Here is a 19,411-nt window from a genome sequence, read left to right as displayed (position 1 = left end):
CTTTTCTTTACACATGAAGGGTGGGGGCTGATGGAGCTCAGCCCCCTGTTGCTATGATGAGGACGGTTACGAGCCATACTGCACCATCTACCAGGAAAAATTAGGGCCAGGTGCCCTTGATCGACCTAACGGATGCTAGTCGGCATGGTTACCAGTCCTTTTGCACTGCCCCATGTGCCAATAGGCTGATGATGACGATGGGTATCAGTCATATTGTACCATCAGCCATCCATAGCGTGGGGGGAGCAAGGATGTTGGTGTTGGGTGCTGCAGCATCGCGTCTATCTGCAGCATTCAGTAAAGATAGGGTGACATGTAAAAGAGTCAAGAGAGGATTGTTTTCCCTTTCACTTCTGGGGGTGGGTGAGGGGATGCGTAAATTGCTGAGCTATGCCCTGACCCACCACGGACACTGTTTTTGACCCTAGAAGCATTTGGAGCTCAGCCAAGAATGCAAATGCTTTTCAGAGACTGCAGGAACTGTGGGATAGCTTGAGTCCTCCAGTCCATGAGCGTCCATTTGATTCTTTGGCTTTCCGTTACGCTTGTCACGCAGCAGTGCGCTGAGTCCCTGCTATGGCGTCTGTCTGGAGATTTTTTTAAAATGATTTTGAATTTCGTCTTCTGTAACGGAGCGCTGATAGAACAGATTTGCCTGCCCTTACTGCGATCACATCCGCATGGTCCATGCTGGAGCTCTTTTTTTATTTTTATTTCGGACTGCATCGCCACCCGTGCTGATCGGAGCTCCACGCTGGGCAAACAGGAAATATTCAAAAGTTCGCGGGGCTTTTCCTGTCTACCTGGCCACTGCATCCGAGTTCAGATTGCTGTCCAGAGCGGTCAGTGGTGCACTGTGGGATACCGCCCGGAGGCCAATACTGTCGATTTGCGGCCACACTAAACCTAATCCGATATGGTAATACCGATACTAGCGCTACTCCTCTCGTTAGGGAGGAGTACAGAAACCGGTTTAAAGAGCCCTTTATATCGATATAAAGGGCCTCTCAGTGTGGACGGGTGTGGCGTTAAATTGGTTTTACGCTCCTAAAACCGGTTTAAACGCCTAGTGTAGACCAGGCCTTAGTTTCAGACAAATACAGTTAGGCAGCTGGGCGTCCTAGTTATTACTACATGGTGTTATCTCCCAGCTATAGAAAAGTAATATGGCATTATTCCCAATACAGATCCCAATTCATCCAGGAACTTAAGAATGTGCTGAACTTTAAGAATATATATATATATCCCCACTGAAATCATGGGATTGCTCACGTTCTTAAAGTCTGGCATGTGCGTTAGTACCTTTCTGTAGCAGCACTATACCATATAGAGACAAACTAGCTTTGATTTTAGTAAAAGGAAATTTATTTGAAGGGAACAATGACCTTATTTCCCCTCGATGCTGGAATATTTTTCACCTGACTTAAAAACCCCTCCTGCCGCCCCTCCCCACCCCTGGTGGCACAAAACCATGGTGTTTCCTTAGCTGTATTATGTGGAGCTCTGCTGTACTTGAGGATCTGAGCGTAGGTGTATTATCTTTTAAACTATAATTTACTGTAGAAGTATGTTCCTTTCCCAAATGGCACATTTGTCTGTACAATGTTACTGTAATTTTCTTCCCTTTTATGAGTATTAAAACTTTTGGTTCAAATTCATTCCTGTCTAAATCCAAATAAAATCAGTGGAGTTACACTAAGGAAGTATTTGGTTCAATATTATTTTACACATGCCTTAGTATTTTTTAATGTATTCATCTGTCCCAAACCATCTATTACAGAGGTAAAGGCCCCACACATGAGAGAAGGCATTTTGAATTTCTGGCACAAGGCATCTTTTGATTGTAAGAGTGAGCTCACATGAATAACCCACTGGTAGAGAAATAATATATCATCATTCTTTTCAAAGAATTGTAATTACCTATTTTTAAAACCAAAGGGCAGAGGTTGCCATTAAAAAGCCAACACTGTAACTCTGCTAAAGTTACAGCAGAACAGTATCAGAGAGCACAGTATTTCCTAGTCTATGTTTGTCAAAAAGCAAATAGATAGAGAGAAAAGCTGAAAAAGAATAGTAGCATTGTGTTGCATCCCTTACCACTCCTTTGACTGTAAACTCTTCAGGACAGGAAACTCTCCTCCATCATGTCTGTAAAGAGCACCTACCAGCAGCACAGACTTGGTCTTTGTTGTTTACATACAGTAGATACAGTTTATTACTGATCTAGGTAATTACACTGCCTCATCACTGCAGTATCTGAGTGCCTGTTTCTCTTACACCCTCCTTTTAGTTGTTTCTGCTACAATACCAGCCCCTTTCTGTTTTGCACACGCACTATGTGCCAGATAGGTAGAAGTCATGTTATTTTGCCATGTACACCTATTTTTTTGGGGCCAAATTCAGTGGTGACTTAAAGTGGTTGGATAAGTTACAAACTGAGTTAAACCTATATATTTTATAAAGGATCCACACTTTCAGGGCCTGATTCTCATTTCAACTAATTGGGTGTATAGCTGATAGAAAGGTGTAAAAGGGCTATTGTGTAAATGAGAATCAGAACCCCAATATTTTTCATTGTACCTAATCACCTATAAACCATCTTGTCTAGGCATTTTTCATGTCCCCATCTCTATATTAGCTAGGTGCCAATGGAATCCTTGTAGTGTGATCAATGCAACAGATCAAAAAACTGCTTGAATTTCACATTCTATGGCAACTTGTTACAGCTTCTAACAAATTGTACCATTTGATTTTAATCAGACTCTGTCTCTACATCTTATTCTCAGAACCTTTTCTGGTGAATTATACTGATTAATCTCTTGATCAGTTAAACACTGTGGGCCTGATTCACTACTATGTTATTCCAGTTTTACACCAGTCTTGCTGTAGATTTCAGATGAGTTGTACTAGCATAAAAGTGGAGTACAGGAACAATTGTTATATAGTTTTGGCTCTTTGCTTCATGTATAGACAATTCTTTTAATTAGTTTGTAACCTATTGAGTCTTGGGGCATGTTCCTGTCCTTCACTACCAACTTTTACAGCACCTTAGTTGCAGATATGCCAAGAAGAATTTTAATATCTAATTTGCTTTTACTCTAATCAAAAGTGTAATCTACAAAGAAATCTCTCTGAGAATTTTCTCTTTTCTTGCCAGTCGCCCATTATACAGGTTTTCCTCTTATACTCAGGTGTGTGTGTTTGATGTCTGTAAAGAACATCCTGTAAAATACAGAATGTTCTTTATAAAAAGTAGACGCTTCTGCCCATAATCCAGGTGAAATAATTGGATTAATCTCTTTATTTCTGCTGATGGTTTCTTTAATGCTCTCCTGGATGGTCTATATTCACAATATCCATTTCTACTTTGAGCCTGGTTTTCAGCTGTATGTTTGTCTAAACTGTACCAGATTAAAAACTAGCTGCTAACCAGATTAGACCCCCTTTTAAGCAGAACAAATCTATTATCCACTTTCATTTCATGGTCCATATGAATTATGAAAATGGTTGATTAAATATACTTTACCTATTTAAAATAGTAATATACAAGAAAAAAACCGGAATGGCCTTTTAATTTACTAATATTTATTTCACTTGAAAGAGTTAGGCCCTGGATCCAGCTACTGCTTGCGTATGGGTGGGTGCCTGTGCCTGAACAGAGCCCCACTGACCTCAACAAGGCTTTGCACAGATGCAAGTCATGCATCACACACAGCTAGTTGCAGGGTCAGAGCCTTAATCTGTGTTCCCCCCATTTATTCCAATTTTCATTGTATTCTTAATTAATTAGGTATCCCCCATCCTCTTTCAGCAGGTTTTCCAGAGCAGGAAAACCATTAAGTATTTCATACCTTTCTTTCCCCATTTACACTTCCAGTCTTTATATATCGTTGAACGGCAGAATCTAGAAAGAAGTAAACTTTCTGTCTTGTTTTTGGTGACTCTGCTTGCAGATTTTTCTCCATACTCTTGTACATTTCTCATCGGGAGTGGTATGGAGCACTCTGAATCTGTCAATAATAATAAAAGGTCATCTGTGTTCAGAAATATCCTATGTACTACTTCCTCAAGCTATACTCCTTTGATAGCAGCATGTAATATTATTGTCATTACAGTTTTAAATAAGACAGTAGAGAATGGCCATTCCTGTTTAAGACAGTACCTCTGTTCGCTTGAAAAGATGTATGACTCTGAGTGTTCATTAGTACTTTAGCTACAGGATTTTTATATGAGACTTTATGTGCCCAAAATTTATGTTACTTAATGTAAGCATAAATTCAATGCTTACATTTAATGCTCAATGCTCAAATTTAGCAAACTCATATGCTTATTATGCATCTACTGATAATGCTGCTAGTGAAATATCCTATTCCTTAACTTCCTTAGACTAATATCCTGCTCCTTAACAGGAAATATCCTGTTCCTTAACTTCATCAGGTGTGATGAGTGCTGGATAATGTCTGCTATTAGGTTTTAACCCAGCTTGACTAGACTGAATTATTAATACAATTTGCACCCCATGCTGAAATCTATATTCATGCTAGTAGGCTTGATTCACATGAGTAGCTCACTGAAGTCAATGAGTTTATTTGCATGACTAAGGACTACTCACCTAAATAAGGGTATGCAAGTGCAGGCTATCACTTCCTTTACCCTCGTTTAAATTTAAGCAATATAATCAATGTTATAATCAATTGTTAGCAAATACGTAGATCTATAATTCTCACACACAAGTTTGACCCAGTTTGGTTTCTGTGTTACATTAGAGTTATATGAGCCTTGCATATTGTCCTTTGCAATCTGCTTTAATATTTGATTTTCCTAATGATTTTCAGTCACTTAGATAGATCATTCCTGTCTCCAATCTATCCATCTTTAGTTCTCCAGTGAAGTAATCTCTACTTTGGGATTTTATCTTTTTTAACATCTTATTGCTTCTGTTGTTTCTCCAGTGGTATTTCAATCTTCTCAAAGAAGGGTTGGTAGGACTGATGATGTGATTGTTTAAGATCTTATAGTATCTCAGTAAAATTGCACTTGTTTTATTTGGTCAGTAATTACATTTCCCTTTTATAGTCAATTCTTGCCTTGCACAGGCAGGCTAAAACAGGAATTTATCTCAAATGGTGGAAATCCTGCAGGATTACTCTTTTTCTAGGTATTTGTGCCTTGTGCATCACCATGGAATCAGAGTGCTTAAGATCCATCCTTTCTGAGATCTCCACCAGCTGTTTTCTGAGATTTTGGCAAAAACAGAACCAGAAATTCCAATCTGCTGTGGTGGATTTTAATTTGAAAATCACCGAAAGCAGGTTAGACTCCACATTCTAGGTTTGGGCCACCACTAGAATAAACTTGATTTTTTCGTGTTCTTTCTTTGCTCTGTATAAACTATTTTCCTTTCTTTATACAAGTCTCACAGGCATGACGCTGAAAGGGGGAGTCTAGTTCCCTAAAGTCATAACTTTTTCTCATCTTTTCAGTATCTCCATTCAGTGAATAGGACTCTCATCTTGCTCAGGATCAATTCCTGCCTCTTGCACCAAAGCCAAGTAGCCAGGCTTAGTACAGGGAGTGTACCTATACAAGCTTCTCAGCAGCCATTATTGCAGCTCTGAGTCTGCAATAACTCTTTACAGGGTTAGGGGTAGAGACTGGTGGATCTCCATAAGCACAAGATCCACAACCCCTATACCACTCGTACTCCAGCCTGCCCACAGCCTTGCCAGCAACTCACTTGTATTGATCCCCTATAAAGAAACTCCCCAGTGTACAAAGAGGCAGACATCCTGGCAATGTCCACACCAGCTCCACTGCCCTCTGCAGCTGAGAAGAAAAGGGTAGATGTGTCCCTCACTGCAGGGTGCCACCTGCAACATTGCTGTCCCTAGGAGGCAGCCAAGCCTCATGAGACATATGGGAATGAGAAAAATTCAGATAATCAGCTATTTTAAAGTTATTTTAAGGTAAAGCTCATTAAAAAAAATTCAGTTAATTTGTTTAAAGTAACCAATTTAATATTTACGTATAAACCGCTTTGAAGTTGTCGGAGTTTCAGTGGTTTCCAATGAGTCCTGAATCGTTTTTAGGCCTAACTTTGCCTCTTGAGATTGTCCAGATGACAGCTTCTTGCCTGACCGCTCACTATTCACTCACCTTCCTTTTATTCCTATGCTTTTTACAGAACACTGCAGTTTCCCTGTAAATTCCCGCCCCCCCCATCCCACTGGGATAGCCTCATAAGACCTCTAAAGAGCCAACACTCAGACCACACACTCGTACTCCAAGATACACCTGCTGCCTGGATGCGTTTGCTCTCTGTTTGTACAACGCCTACCAGAGTGGAGTCCTGGCCCCTAGGGGCTACCACATTACTACTAATAAAATAATTACAATACAATAGTTACAAAAATGATGCAGTGTGGAACACATTCCATCTAAAATAGCAGGAAATGTCATTCACAATGTCAATCACAATCTCCATTTATTTTACAGCTTCCCAAAATAACTAATGACTGTTACTGAAAACCATCGGCATGAGTACCTGTTACAGTTCCCACAGTTAGTGTTAGCCCTAGGTGGTTTAAAATTAATACTGTAGACTGGTTTGAATGAGGAGTATATACGTCTCTGTTGGACAGAAATGAACATAGACAGGGAGGTGCCAAACTAGGAGGATATTGACACACGTGGAGTACACCATAGTTGTACTGACTTGCTCACGGTACTTGATCAGTTAAGTCGACTGTTGAGGTAACTCACAGTGACAGACCTAGTCATAAGAAATTACATCTTAAATGCAACACACTTGGAGAGGCTACTTCAAAACCTCAACACCTTCTTTCACTTCTCAAAATGTAAAACCATGCACTTTCAGACTCTCTTAGCATTTCAGGGATGAAGTAAGAATTATTTTTAAACCTTATATGCTACGAGTTAGTGTTTAAATGAGAATGGTCTATCAACTTGGATGCCGTATTGTAAACAAACATTTCCTTGCCCATATTGCCAGAAAAAATATCTGAAATTCTTAAAAATGAAAGAATTTTAAAAATCCAGTTTACTTCTCAGTATTTATGCTTTTTGTTTTTTAGCATTTCAGGCTGAGGCAGAGAGCAAGTCTAAAAAATTTTAGCCTAAATGGTTGGGGTTTGACAAAGTTATCAGCAACTGAAAACAGGGGCTTACCATGGAAAGTGTCAGGCAAGCTTAGCTTTAGGTGGCACTACCAGCTCCATTTATAATTGATCATTAAACTCCTAAGAGAGCCTCTAGGACGCTATAATATAATCAGATTAAAGAGACAATCAGCAGTGTTTAATATTTATCCAATGCCTCCTTGTCCATGGTGAGTGAAAGTACTGTGTGAGGACAAGCTAAACGGAGTCAAGACTGTTTCATTGTGGATCTTTCCACCTTAAGAAAAAGCACGATGAAGAGGAGTATAGATCATCACTAAGGCTAAGATTTTGCCATAGATATTTTAGTAAAAGTCATGGACAGGTCATGGACAATAAAGAAAAATTCATGGAAGCCATGACCTATCCCTGACTTTTACTAAAAATATTCATGATAAAAAGGGAAGGGACTAGGGAGCTATGGGTGGCTAGGAGCTCTAGGGCCCCCACCACCCATGGTGCTCAGAGCTCCAGGGTCCCCCTGCCCACCCCCACATGGCAGCTGGGGGCTCCGGGGATCCCCCTACCCCTGCCACTGTGGCTGAGAGTCGCCCTGTCCCCACCACCGGGGAACTGCAGGGGTCCCTCTGCCCCCATGGCTGGGGAGCTATGGGTGTCCCTGCCATGGTGGCTGGGGAGCTGTGGGGGTATCCCTGCTGCCCATGAGGCTGGGAGCTTGGGGGCCCACTGCCTCAGGTGGTGGGGGTACCTCACAGTGGGGCTGGAGTCATGGAGGCCTTTGGAAGTCACAGATTCCGTGACCTCTGTGACAAAATCGTAGCCTTGATCATCACTTGAGGCACACAACAGCTAGCCTACCGGTTTCACATTATCAGAGCAGTGCCACAGCGATGATATCAGACTCATCATATGAGGAAGACTATACAATACAACATGGGCTATGGCAAGGAGGTTATTCTAAATGCTGTTCATGCTGTGCAGCTACAGGAAGCACATGCTTGGGACGGCATGCCGCGGGGGGCGCTCTGCCGGTCACCGGGAGGGCGGCAGGCGGCTCCGGTGGACCTCCCGCAGGTGTGCCTGCGGAGGGTCCACTGGTCCCGCAGCTTCGGTGGACCCTCCGCAGGCACGCCTGCGGGAGGTCCACCGGAGCCGCAGGACCAGCGACCAGCAGAGCTCCCCCCGCGGCATGCCACCGTGCTTGGGGCGGCGAAATTGCCCGTCAGGAAGCACAAGCATCACAAATGAGGTTCTTACCTGCCCCATACAGACAAACGCAAAACAGTCAGAGACTCCTCAGCCAGGCAAGGGGAGGGAGTTCTGACAGACTAGCAGATCAACCACAACAGACATTAACTCAAGCTCAGTTGGGCTTTTGTCAAATGGATGGCAGCTCCTCACAGAAAGGCTCACCTTTAATTAGTAATATAGCATCATCAAAAACTTTTACTGCAGCCTGATTTCTGCTATTCAGATGGCATGGGCATAAAAACCATGAACACTTTGGGCCTACTTCTGCACTCACACTGACATAAATCAGGGGTCTCTCTGCTGATGTTAATGGAGGTACACTGGTGGAAACAAAGGGAGAGTCAGACTCTCCCTCTCTCTCTGGAAAAGTTGGGTAATTTGGCCACAACTGACCAGATGAAAAGCCCACCAACAGGGGAGATGTATGTGACAATATAAAGCTGGCAGAGCTGGCTCTGGCATCTGTGCCAAACCTCCCAACCACGTTGGCACAAGGGGCATGTGGTGGTAGACAGAGGGCATGTCAGAGGCAGGAAGGAAAGAGGAGAGGGCAGGGCAGAAGGCAGCTCTGCTACATCAATTCACAACTGGTGTATGGTCCCTTGGGAACCAGAGTAAGCTGTCAAATTAGAGGAGCCCCTAAACTGTTCTAACTTGGGCTGAGGCCAGGGCTGGGGCATCTCGAAACTCAAGGAGCCATAACTAACTCCCTGATAGCCCCAGTATCTTCTGCCCTGAGAACTGCTCCGCACAGGAGAATATCTGGCTTTTGAATCCCATTTTGACTAAACATTGAGTAGGACAGGACATATGCCTAGAAATAAATTGAAGTGAAGTTGATAGCTACAGAAAAAAATTTAAAATAATAATGGCAGCTAAACCATCCGAACTGCTGCTGACCTCTGTGAAAGCATGAGGTACAAAATATAATGTTGGTAAAACCAGCCAGATCTTGAATCCTGCCAGGATTCAATTCATCCCAATATTTACCAGTCAGGATGATCCTGGAAGGGTACAGGCAATGCCTGGAAGCCAATGGGCCACTAAGAGAAAGGTATCTCCTCCAACACAGCACCACACTTTCCAAGAGGTAAAATCTCCCCAAAAGGGATAAGAGACTCAGCAAAGGAGGATAACTCTGCAGCAGGTTGAAAATGCAGCCTGGAGAGAGCTATGACCTGTTTGGCTATCAGACTCTAGCCATCTCCCAAAGCCTGTCCCAGTGACAGCACAATTAACAAGATTCAGACTGTAGACTAGACTATGGAGAACAGCTGAAAGAGCCCCCACACCCCACAGAATTGGAGTGTTCTGCTGCCTGTCATGATGATTACAATTGTTTCAGAAAGAACTGTATTCCATTTCTCCTCCAGCAAGAGGAGAGAGACGAGCAAGAACCTTTGAGTCTCTGCTATACAAAGCACCTGCCATAATGAACTGTCAAGGATCAAAATCACAGATTCATATTAAGGGTGTATTTGAATTCTAAGAAATTATTTGTTTACATGCTTGTTTCCAAGATGTAATAGAACATTTAAAGACAGATTCCCAGAACTGTATAAGTTGCTGCATAAGTTTTTCAAATTTGAGTTCATACAGTTCTAGTAATGTCTATGCAAATAGTATGACTGGCCATTTGAATGCATAATTACTGTGATCACTATGATGGTAACTATATCTGCAAATTGAATAATCAAATGCATGCATGGCTTTTCACATGCAATAGCACATGCAGAGATTTGTAAATCTAGGCTTTTTAAAGTTTGCTTGCAATTTTTATCTTTAAATTTCAGTGAAACTACTTGGTTCAGTGAAGTTATCAGTGATGGCATCAGGTCAAAGATCAGAACCATAATACCTTTAAAGAAAGGTTTATGCATTTAGAGTTACCTGGTTGTCATTTAAGTCCAACTTTTAAGTCACTTTATAAATATAATGTCTCAGTATGTGGAATAAGTACTGAAAAATACAGAAACCAAATGGAGCTTTCTGCATGGAACAAGCAGATAAATGGTGAGAGATGTTGGCATGGCTCGATGTTGGCGTGGCTCTCTGTTGCCATATGCCTTGTGTAGTCATTTACTCCTGTGCAAAGTGGGTGTAAAATGCTACTGTTTTAACTTGGCAGCATTTTACGCTTGCTGTATTCAGGTGCAAATGACTGCAGTGCAATGGGGAACTGGACTCTTTATCTTCCTAAAACATTGACCAAAGCAAGATGCAAATGGGTATCTGATCTGGAGATAAGAGATTCCATGTCATGTTCCCATCATTAAAGTTTAGAGCAGAGAAATAATGAGCTTGGTTTAGGCAATCACTCCAAAGATATCGTCACTTCCCCTCCATCCTGATGGCTGCGGGGTTGGCATATGGTGCAGAGCAATTAGTTAATGTTTATGTAGTGCTGTGAGCCTATCAAGTGCTAAGTATTATTTTCCACCCCTCCCTGTCACTGACCATATAGTAACTTCTCTCTATTTCCTTATGACAGAGCACAATGCTCTTGCATTGTCACCTGTCTGACCATCTTAGCATACTTCTGCCACCAAATATCAAACATAAGTGCTGGAACACTGATGATGATATTTTACCTTTGTAAAATATCTTCCACCTACAGACTTGCAAACGCTTAAAAACATCAATGAAGCCTTAACAACCCCCTGTGAGATGTATAGTAGGTATTATCCACATTTTATAGAAGGGGAAACTGAGACACACACTGGATAAGTGGCTTGTCCAAAGTCAAAGAATGAATTGGGGCAGAACCAATAACAGAATTCAGGTGTCCTGACTTCCAACCCCATGTTTTAAACACTAGGCCACCCTTGTCTCTGTAGCACGTGTTCTGTTGCCAGAAAAGCCCCAGTCAGATTCCACATCTCTCTAAGTTCTCCCTCTCCTTGTTTGGCTGGTACATTTAAAAAAAAATAAAACAATGAAGTATTTTAAAAACACAAACTAATCCATGACTAGGGCTCCTAGGCACTGCAGTCACACAATACAGTACTTCTGTTATTATTTATGTAAGACCTGGGTGTTAAATCATCACGTGAGTGGGGTTCCCACCCCATCATGGTATATAGAAAAATACACAGGTTGAACAAAGTGTTACCTTCCTCTGCAGCAAGACAGTTTTCAACACACTCCCTTTCCTGGTCAGCCTGGTTGGATACGGCACTGCCGCTTTTCGTCCTTCGAAGGACACTCAAAGCTCGATTTATTTTTTTAAAAGATCTGCTTCTTATAGTGGAACGTTCGAAGGGTCGACCTGCAACAGACAGAGAAAAATAAATAGAATGCAGCAGCTTTGGGTTGTACAACCAACAGAACCACGTCATTTCTGTAACCGCAGCTATGCGCAGGGAAGGCAGAGGTGGTGGTGGTGGTGACACCAAGGCTGCTGTAGCTTCTCCCTCTCCTCCTCGCTGCATATGGCTTCCCTTACGTTGTATCTGGCCCCAAATAGAGTTCCAGGCCTGAGAATTCATTAACCTTAATTTGAAGGACTGCTATCCTGTGGTGCCCCCAGGATCTTTAACTCCATCTGTTTAGCCAGCCATAAATGTAGCGTTGATTTCCAGGGGTAGTGGCCTGTGAACAGCACTATTCAAAGCCAAAGCCAAACCGTGGATTGGCTAGGGGAAAATGCCTGTAAGGTGAAGGGCTAGTGCCACAACAAATGAGCTGGGTATGTTCCACTAGCCCGCAGGAGAGAAATTGGAGGCTGTTGTTAAGTCTGCTATGGAAGCAGCATACGGCACTGCTGCAAAGCCATCATGGTGGCCCCTCCAACTCCCCACCCCAACAGTGCCTTATATTTTAATGGCTAAAATTAGAAGTGTCAGGAATGCTAGCCATATGGCATCCCATCCTCCTGATCAGGAATAGTAATTAGGGAGGTGAGAAACCAAAAGGGGTCCCAGTTCTAAAGCAGGCTAAAGAACTTTTTTAAGAGGTTTTTAAAATTGAGCAAAAAATAATAATATGAAGGAGGAGGGGAAAAAAGAGCAAAAGGGACTTGCAAGACAGTACAAACGTATAATAATTGAAATACAGACTCTTCTGATTTCTACAGGGCCATAGGTATGCACGGCACTTCTTACTCTGTATCTTTCAGTACGATACGCGTACCGTGCATCACCATCTAGTGGTACATAACTCCCCAAAATCAGATTTAACTCCCCGCCCCCAGCCGAACCAAAACAGCAGGGTTCAATTCTATGATGAAGGTCTTTGATTCTGGTGCTCTCTCCCCACCTTTCCGTCTGCCCGCCCACTGCATGCTCTCAAGACCAAAGCATTGGTCTTGGAATCCTAATTCAACTCCGTTTAAATTTTTCCTTTGTAGCCTTGCATCCGTCCTCCCAAGACAAACTCCTTTTGGCTCCCATGCCCCCACAAATACTAGTTCTACCTGTACTATACTCTTCTTCTTACTGGCTATACTTCTTGATGGCTATCTTTGGTCATACTGCATTTTTCCAATATGTTACACTCACTGGGGCTTGGCAGGGGAGGAAAAAATAGGGAAAGAATTTTTGGTGTGGCTAGTTCATTACTGTGGTTCGTTTTAGCAATGCCAGCTCCTCTGAGCTTCATCATCTTGGAATGTTGGCAAACACTCCTCCATTTCCCTGGGAAAATTTTATACCCATAAAACCATTGGTTCATTTCAAGATATTGCTGAATGCATTTGTCACCCTAAATATATTGGTTTATTGGGAGCACGCCTGAACAAGACAAATACAAAAAAGGGTTATTACAGAAAACAAACACGTTTCTCTGCTCTCTGACATTTTTAAAGCATTCGGCAAAGTTAATTTCAGAGAGAGGCCCCCTAGCCTCAGAGACTATCCTAGTTAGTTCTTACTTCTGTTTCGGTTGCTCCTACTGGGGTCCCCAGAACTGCTCCCTGACTGGTTGTCTTCTGAGGCAGGGCTGAAGGCTGGATTAACTAGGCCTGGCTCATCTGTCATTAAGGCAATCGCTGCAGCTGCGGAGAGCTCTGGGCCAAGAGCCGCTACGGTTAAAGTGGCACTACAGTCTGGAGAGTCATCTTGTGAACGTCTCTTTCGTTCCTTGGTAAGGCCATAATGGGATGCTCCTTTACATCTAAGGCAAAGCAAAGGAAAAGGATATGTTAGTAAAAGTTGCATTTAAAACATTACTTGCTTAGGACAGAGTGTCTGACACTGACAAATGATTAACAGTACCAAGGGTAACGATTGCAATTAAATCTGTTTCCTGACCTATGAAATAGACACCAAACACTGTGGGAAAATGCCAGCCCTGTCGAGGTTTCACAGAATTAAAATAAATTGAATAGATGCCACTGAATAATTAGTTAAATTATTATTTTACTTGAGAAATCTACTTCAATAGACAATTAGATAGATACAGCCTGTTGGTAGCTGTAGTTTTACTGAGCATAAACGGGAGATACAGGCATAGCAGGTGATTGATCAAATCAAAGACCGGAATCTATAATCTGTCCTTTGTGTGCAATTAATGAAAGAGACCAGTGTGAGGCTTGAAAGCTTGTTTGTGTCAGCTTATGTTTGTGAAAGAAAAAGCCACATACACAGTGCCTTTGTGAGCTTCTCACCATGACAAATATTCTCTGTCAGAGGAGCTGTCACTCTGTTAGCGTAGCAGCACCTCTCTGTCCACAGAAGACATCTGTAGGCTTCTCAGTTGAGTTAAGTGACTCCGTTGGACAAACAACTGTAAAAAACACCTTTTCCCCTCCAGTCTAGACAAGGCCCAAGAGACAGTAGGCAGTGGCCAGCTGCCATCATAAGAGCCCAGGAGAGGATGGAGGTCTGAGAGTCCCACCCGGAATATAGCAGTGGTGAGTGGGGGCCCAGGAGAGGGTGACGATAGCTGTTGTTTGGGGTTAGATGCTCAATCCAAATTCGGATCCAGCCTGTTCTCACAAATAAAAATCCAAACCCTGAATCCTAACCTTGGCAGCAACCAAATCCATGTCAGCCCATTACTAGTTAACAGACACATTTATTCTTTAAAAAAAATAATAAATCAAGGGTAGCTAAAGATGTGGCATTGTAGTAGATAAAAATACACATCTTTCAATTTTAAATATACTTATTTTCAGAGCCTATTGTCTGTGTGTGATTGATCCTATATGACGGAACCGGGACCACACATACATAGTTGCTTTCAAAACTCCTAGGACTGCCTGAAGAAAGAAGAGTTCTGTGATTCCATATTTAATGAGTCACACACTAACACAAAATCATGGGGGTTCAAGGGAACAGCGCCTGTCACTTTTCTCCAGCGTCATTTCTACCCCACTACTGCAGCCATCACAAACATGTTCATTGTAATGAATTCTGCTTTTTAATCATTGCCTAATGAGCTTGCCCTACTTACTGTTACTATTATATCTTCCTCATAGCTAATGTTAACTGATGACTTTCATATAAATGCCCTCTAGGATGCAATCACAGGAATAGCTGCAGAAGTCCTTAGGGACACAAAGCCTTTCGTAATATGTGGTGCACACATAGAGTAATGCATAATACATACAGTACATGAAGCTGGTGGAGTATGCATCAGGGAAACTGTAATACATGGAACAGAGGCCCATGAAATAGAAATGGCTTATGGAGATATTTTTGGGCATGTAGGAGAGGTGTCGATGGGAGGCAGACAAGTTACAGAACTTGGTGTGTTCATTTCAGTACCGTATTTTAATTCACCTTACTGTTAATTACAGCAGTGGTATTTTTAAGAGAGAGAGAATTAAAAATGGTTCCTGTAATACTAAATCATGTTTTATCCCCATTGTCGTGACACTGGTTCTGATATCAATTCCCTCTTGGGCCGAAAGCTGCCTCAGCTTACTCATCTTTTAAATACTCATGAGAGCTGATCGACAAAGGACAACTTTTTTGGTGGCTAGTTATTTGAATTGACAAGCAGTTTCCCTTTTGACTGTATTTGTGACCCGTTAGTGTTTGCTTGCTGTGAACAGTCAAGTGGTCAAGCGGTCCTAACACAAATACCCTGGAGAAGCAAGTCTTAAAGCTTGAATATGCACCAAAAATGTATCTCCAGCGAGCTGTATATTTGATTGTAATATTAGAAATTGATTTGGTGCTGGCTCGTGACATAAGTCATCCAACTGGGGAACAGAAACAATACCACATACCTTAGTATCTAACCACCTCATGTACATTTCAGAGTTTGGCTCCTACCACCTGTGGCAGAGGCCAGTTTCAGAGCTCTCTCTCAAACAGAAGGAGAAGGGGTAGAAGAAAAACTCTTCTCAGGAACAATGGCCTGGTTAAGTATTTTAAAGAGCCAGCAAAAAGTAAATGTGTCCCCTGAAGGCCCTCAGATCTTGGGGGCTGCTTATTCCAAAACAAGGCTCACAACAAAACCAGCAAAATAAAAAGTACCTAAGTTTGTAAGGACTCCCCTCAGGGAGTGGAGAGCTTTCCTCACTGCTGCAGCCCCTTCTAGCAGACTGGCCTTTTCCTATGTGCTCTGGAAACTGGGTGCAGCTATCCCATCTTATGCCCTAAAGGTCCTCAGAGAAGTCCTCTAAATCCTTGCTTCCCACCACCCAGACAGACATTGCCTTTTTTAGTTAGGGGGAACTGTGAGTGGAGAACCAGGGCCCCCATTTTGGGTCCTGAAAGGTCTACATCACAAGCAGGGGCGGCTCTAGGCATTTTGCCGCCCCACGCACGGAAGGCGACTTGCCTGCGGAGGGTCCGCTGGTCCCGCGGCTTTGGCGGACCAGCAGACCCTCCGCAGGCACGCCTCCGGGAGGTCCGCCAAAGCTGCGGGACCAGCGGACCCTCTGCAGGCAAGCCGCCGAAGGCAGCCTGCCTGCCGCCCTCACGGCGACCGGCAGAGCGCCCCCACTGGCTTGCCGCCCCAAGCACGCGCTTGGCGTGCTGGTGCCTGGAGACGCCCCTGATCACAAGTACAGATGGCTGTAAAATGGAAATCCTTTCCTGCAAAAAAAACTGTCACATACTGAGTGCACCCTTGTCTCTCTGGCCCTGGAATAGGGGGCAGGCTGAGAGCCAGGGAGGCAGCAAGTCAGAGCGCTCAGCCTCGGCTGCTCTCCTAGAAAGCTTCGGTTCATTTAGTTTTCCGCCAAACAGAAATTTAGAAGAGTGTTCCAGGCAGAAGCCAGGGAGCCATCATGTCAATATTCCCAATGGATTTCCCCCCCCAAAATGAAAGTTTTCCTGTGGAAATTTTTGGTTTAGCAGAAAAGGCATTTTTTGTCAGAAAATTGTTGCAATTCCCAACCAGCTTTGCTCATGACAACAAACCATTCACAAGTTATTTGTTCAGGAAATAAAACAGATGTGGAGAATTTGGAATAACCAATTTCAAAATGTTGCAAAATCGCCCAGTGAACATTCCACAATCAAACAAACAAAATGTTTGTTCTGAATTATTTGCCCATCTCTGATTACTATCTTCCTACATTGTGGATATGTTAGAAGGATTCAGGATTTAATAGCAGACACTGCTAAGTAAGTATTTATTATTACTACAGAAGGTATTTGTAACATGCTGCTGGTGATACCCAAAGCTGTGAGGCACTGTTACCCCTCTGCCTCAGCTAGAGAGTGAATTTTACTGGAGAGAAGACTATGTGGCAGATCCCTGCCACCCCCATCGGTCATCCTCACCAGCCAACTCCACCAGGCTCTCCCTGCCCCAACCTGGCCTAGCAGGAAACAATCAGTGGACTCAGGGCCAGATTTATACCTTTTCAGTGCCCGCCCCCACCACCTACAGTTGACCTTCGTGTTTTCCGTAAAAAATTAAACGAAAAGAAATATAAACACAGCCTCCCCGGGAAGGCATGAGACCCTTCGCCATGCACAACGCTCCCAGCCTAGTGCTCAGCCCACCTGCCCCAGGTGAGGTGCAAGGGGGAGACTGTACCTCTCCCCATGGAGAGTGGTCCCTGGGCGTCTTCTGTCCTTCCCACAGCCTGGCATGGCAGCCATGCTCTGTCTCTGCCAGTGCAAGTGAATGTGGCGCTGGCCATGCCCTTCCCTCTCCCTTCTCAGCACAGGGCAGAGGCAGCGGGTTGGCCGAGATTGGGAAGGGCTGGGACATTCCTGATACCTTCAAGTAGCCACCCCGCCCGCGGCTCACAGTGCCTCGAGGCAGGCTGACTTGCCCTGCTCCAGCCTAACAGACTGGGCAGCCACCAATCAGTGCCAGGAGCCCGGCCACTCGCAGGGGAGCTGTATGTATTAACCTTTTAACTTTTAACCCACTTAACTTTTAGGTGCCCCTAGAATGCCAGCGCCCTTAGGCATGTACCTACTGTACCTAACTGGAAATCCAGCCCTGTGTACTCCAGCCCCTGAGCTTCTCAGAGATGTTTCTCTGCAATGCACAGCACCTATCACTGTATATTCACTGAAGATATTAAGTTCACTGCTCTTTTAAAGAGTAAGTACACTACAGCTCATTAACTTAACTGGGATAAACACGCCCTCCCCTTCAAACACAGCCCTGAATTGGTTTATAGAAAAATAAAACAAGTTTGTTAACAAATGGACATAGTTAAGTGATACTAAGTAAAAGAGATAAAGATAGACACGGTTACAAGCAAATTAAAGTGAAAACAAGCATCTAAAAGACTAAACTCTATCAAGATACAATCTTTGTTAAAGATGGTTTCTCCCACCCACAGTATTCTTTCCAACTTTCCATCACAGAGATCAAATTGCTAAGGTGAAGGAAAACGAAGGAGTTTCTCTCTCTGTTCCTTATATCCCCAAAGAGATGTCTTTATCTTTCTTATAAGTGAGGAACACTTCCTGAGGATTCAGTCTCCTGCCTCTCTCGAGTTCAGTCTCAGGATAACACTGGCCAGTTTAGCTTGATTATTTTGTTTACTACTAATATGTAAATTGAGGTAAACCCGCAATCCCGTGTCTAGGACAGACCTCTTTATCACCTTTACCTAGGGTAGGTTGTTTGGTTTTAAACATGTTCTAGTAACATCCTTCAGGGGACACTTATAACTTCATACATAATATTAACCCATGCATTTGACAATGATATTAATAATCAGTGTGCTATTAGTTTTCAAATGATACCTCAGAAGCCATATTTTATACCAATATTATTGCAGTAGTGTGTAGGGTGTGAACACAGGAGTGCATAAGTCACAGTATTGTTAGGGACTTTAAGTTTTAAACCAATGTCAGGTAGTTGATGTAAGCGATTCACAGCAGAGAGCACACTACTTAGCAACAAGACAGACCAGACTAACCCTAAATTAGAAATCGGAGTATTTTTACCATGCGACCAAGGTTCAGTTAATTACACACCTAGGCCCCAGTCCTCCAAATGGATCTGCAGGGGCAGACCCTTACACTTGCATGTAGCTCCACTGGAGAAAATGAGACTCTGCACGAGGCACACCAACATGGAACCAATTGCTGAATTGGTGCCAAAGTACTTTCTTTTACTTAAAACTATACCACACGTTCTCTGGCCATCCCCAAATCGCTGATGTTTATTCTGCTACAGACAGACAGTTAACAGAGTCCAGCCAACCGGTTTGTTTCAGAGAACAATTTCTCCTAACATACAGATGGATGGCAAGGTTTAAGATGTGGCAGACTGGCACTGTGTTCTAAGGAAAAGACATCTTCTAAATTCTACCAGAAAACATTAAAAGACAGCCAAAGCTCTTTAAGTGTGAACACCAAATCTGTACCCTAAATAACTGTGGCAGGCATAAATCAGCAAGACTCCAGCAATCTCACTTCAGATTAACACACTGTCCCTAGAAGAAGAAAAACCTCAAACTTGCAATAAAATCTGCAGTGGCATCTCTTCACTTTCAAACATCCCTGTTTCACTTACGACGACACTGCTGAGATAACAGAAGACAGAACTAAGCAAATATGTTTCTCTAGCTATGAATGGAGGCGACTGCTTAAGTGAAATCATATTTGTATGGTTTAAGCTTTCTTTTCTTTCCATATGGCTATGTTTGG

At 43.0% G+C, this 19,411-nt stretch overlaps 1 protein-coding gene across 7 annotated transcripts in view; it reads right to left on the bottom strand.

Moving 5' to 3' along the window:
* The window catches only part of LNX1 (ligand of numb-protein X 1), a 287,249-nt gene that overhangs the window by 37,165 nt on the left and 230,673 nt on the right, over positions 1-19,411 (bottom strand). For 5 of the 7 annotated variants that reach the window (XM_045018143.1, XM_045018142.1, XM_045018146.1 and 2 more), the window contains 3 exons: positions 13,261-13,502; positions 11,503-11,658; positions 3,852-4,010 (listed from right to left, as the gene is read on the bottom strand). In XM_045018143.1, the coding sequence (XP_044874078.1) occupies positions 3,852-4,010; positions 11,503-11,658; positions 13,261-13,502 (557 nt within the window). The remainder of the gene's footprint in view (positions 1-3,851; positions 4,011-11,502; positions 11,659-13,260; positions 13,503-19,411) is intronic. The other 2 variants (XM_045018147.1, XM_045018149.1) reach the window with 1 other exon arrangement.

This window comes from Mauremys mutica, chromosome 5 (assembly GCF_020497125.1).
Source record: "Mauremys mutica isolate MM-2020 ecotype Southern chromosome 5, ASM2049712v1, whole genome shotgun sequence".
Lineage (NCBI taxonomy): Eukaryota > Metazoa > Chordata > Testudines > Geoemydidae > Mauremys > Mauremys mutica.
Note: the sequence above shows the minus strand (reverse complement) of the source record. Positions and strands in the feature narration are given on the sequence as shown.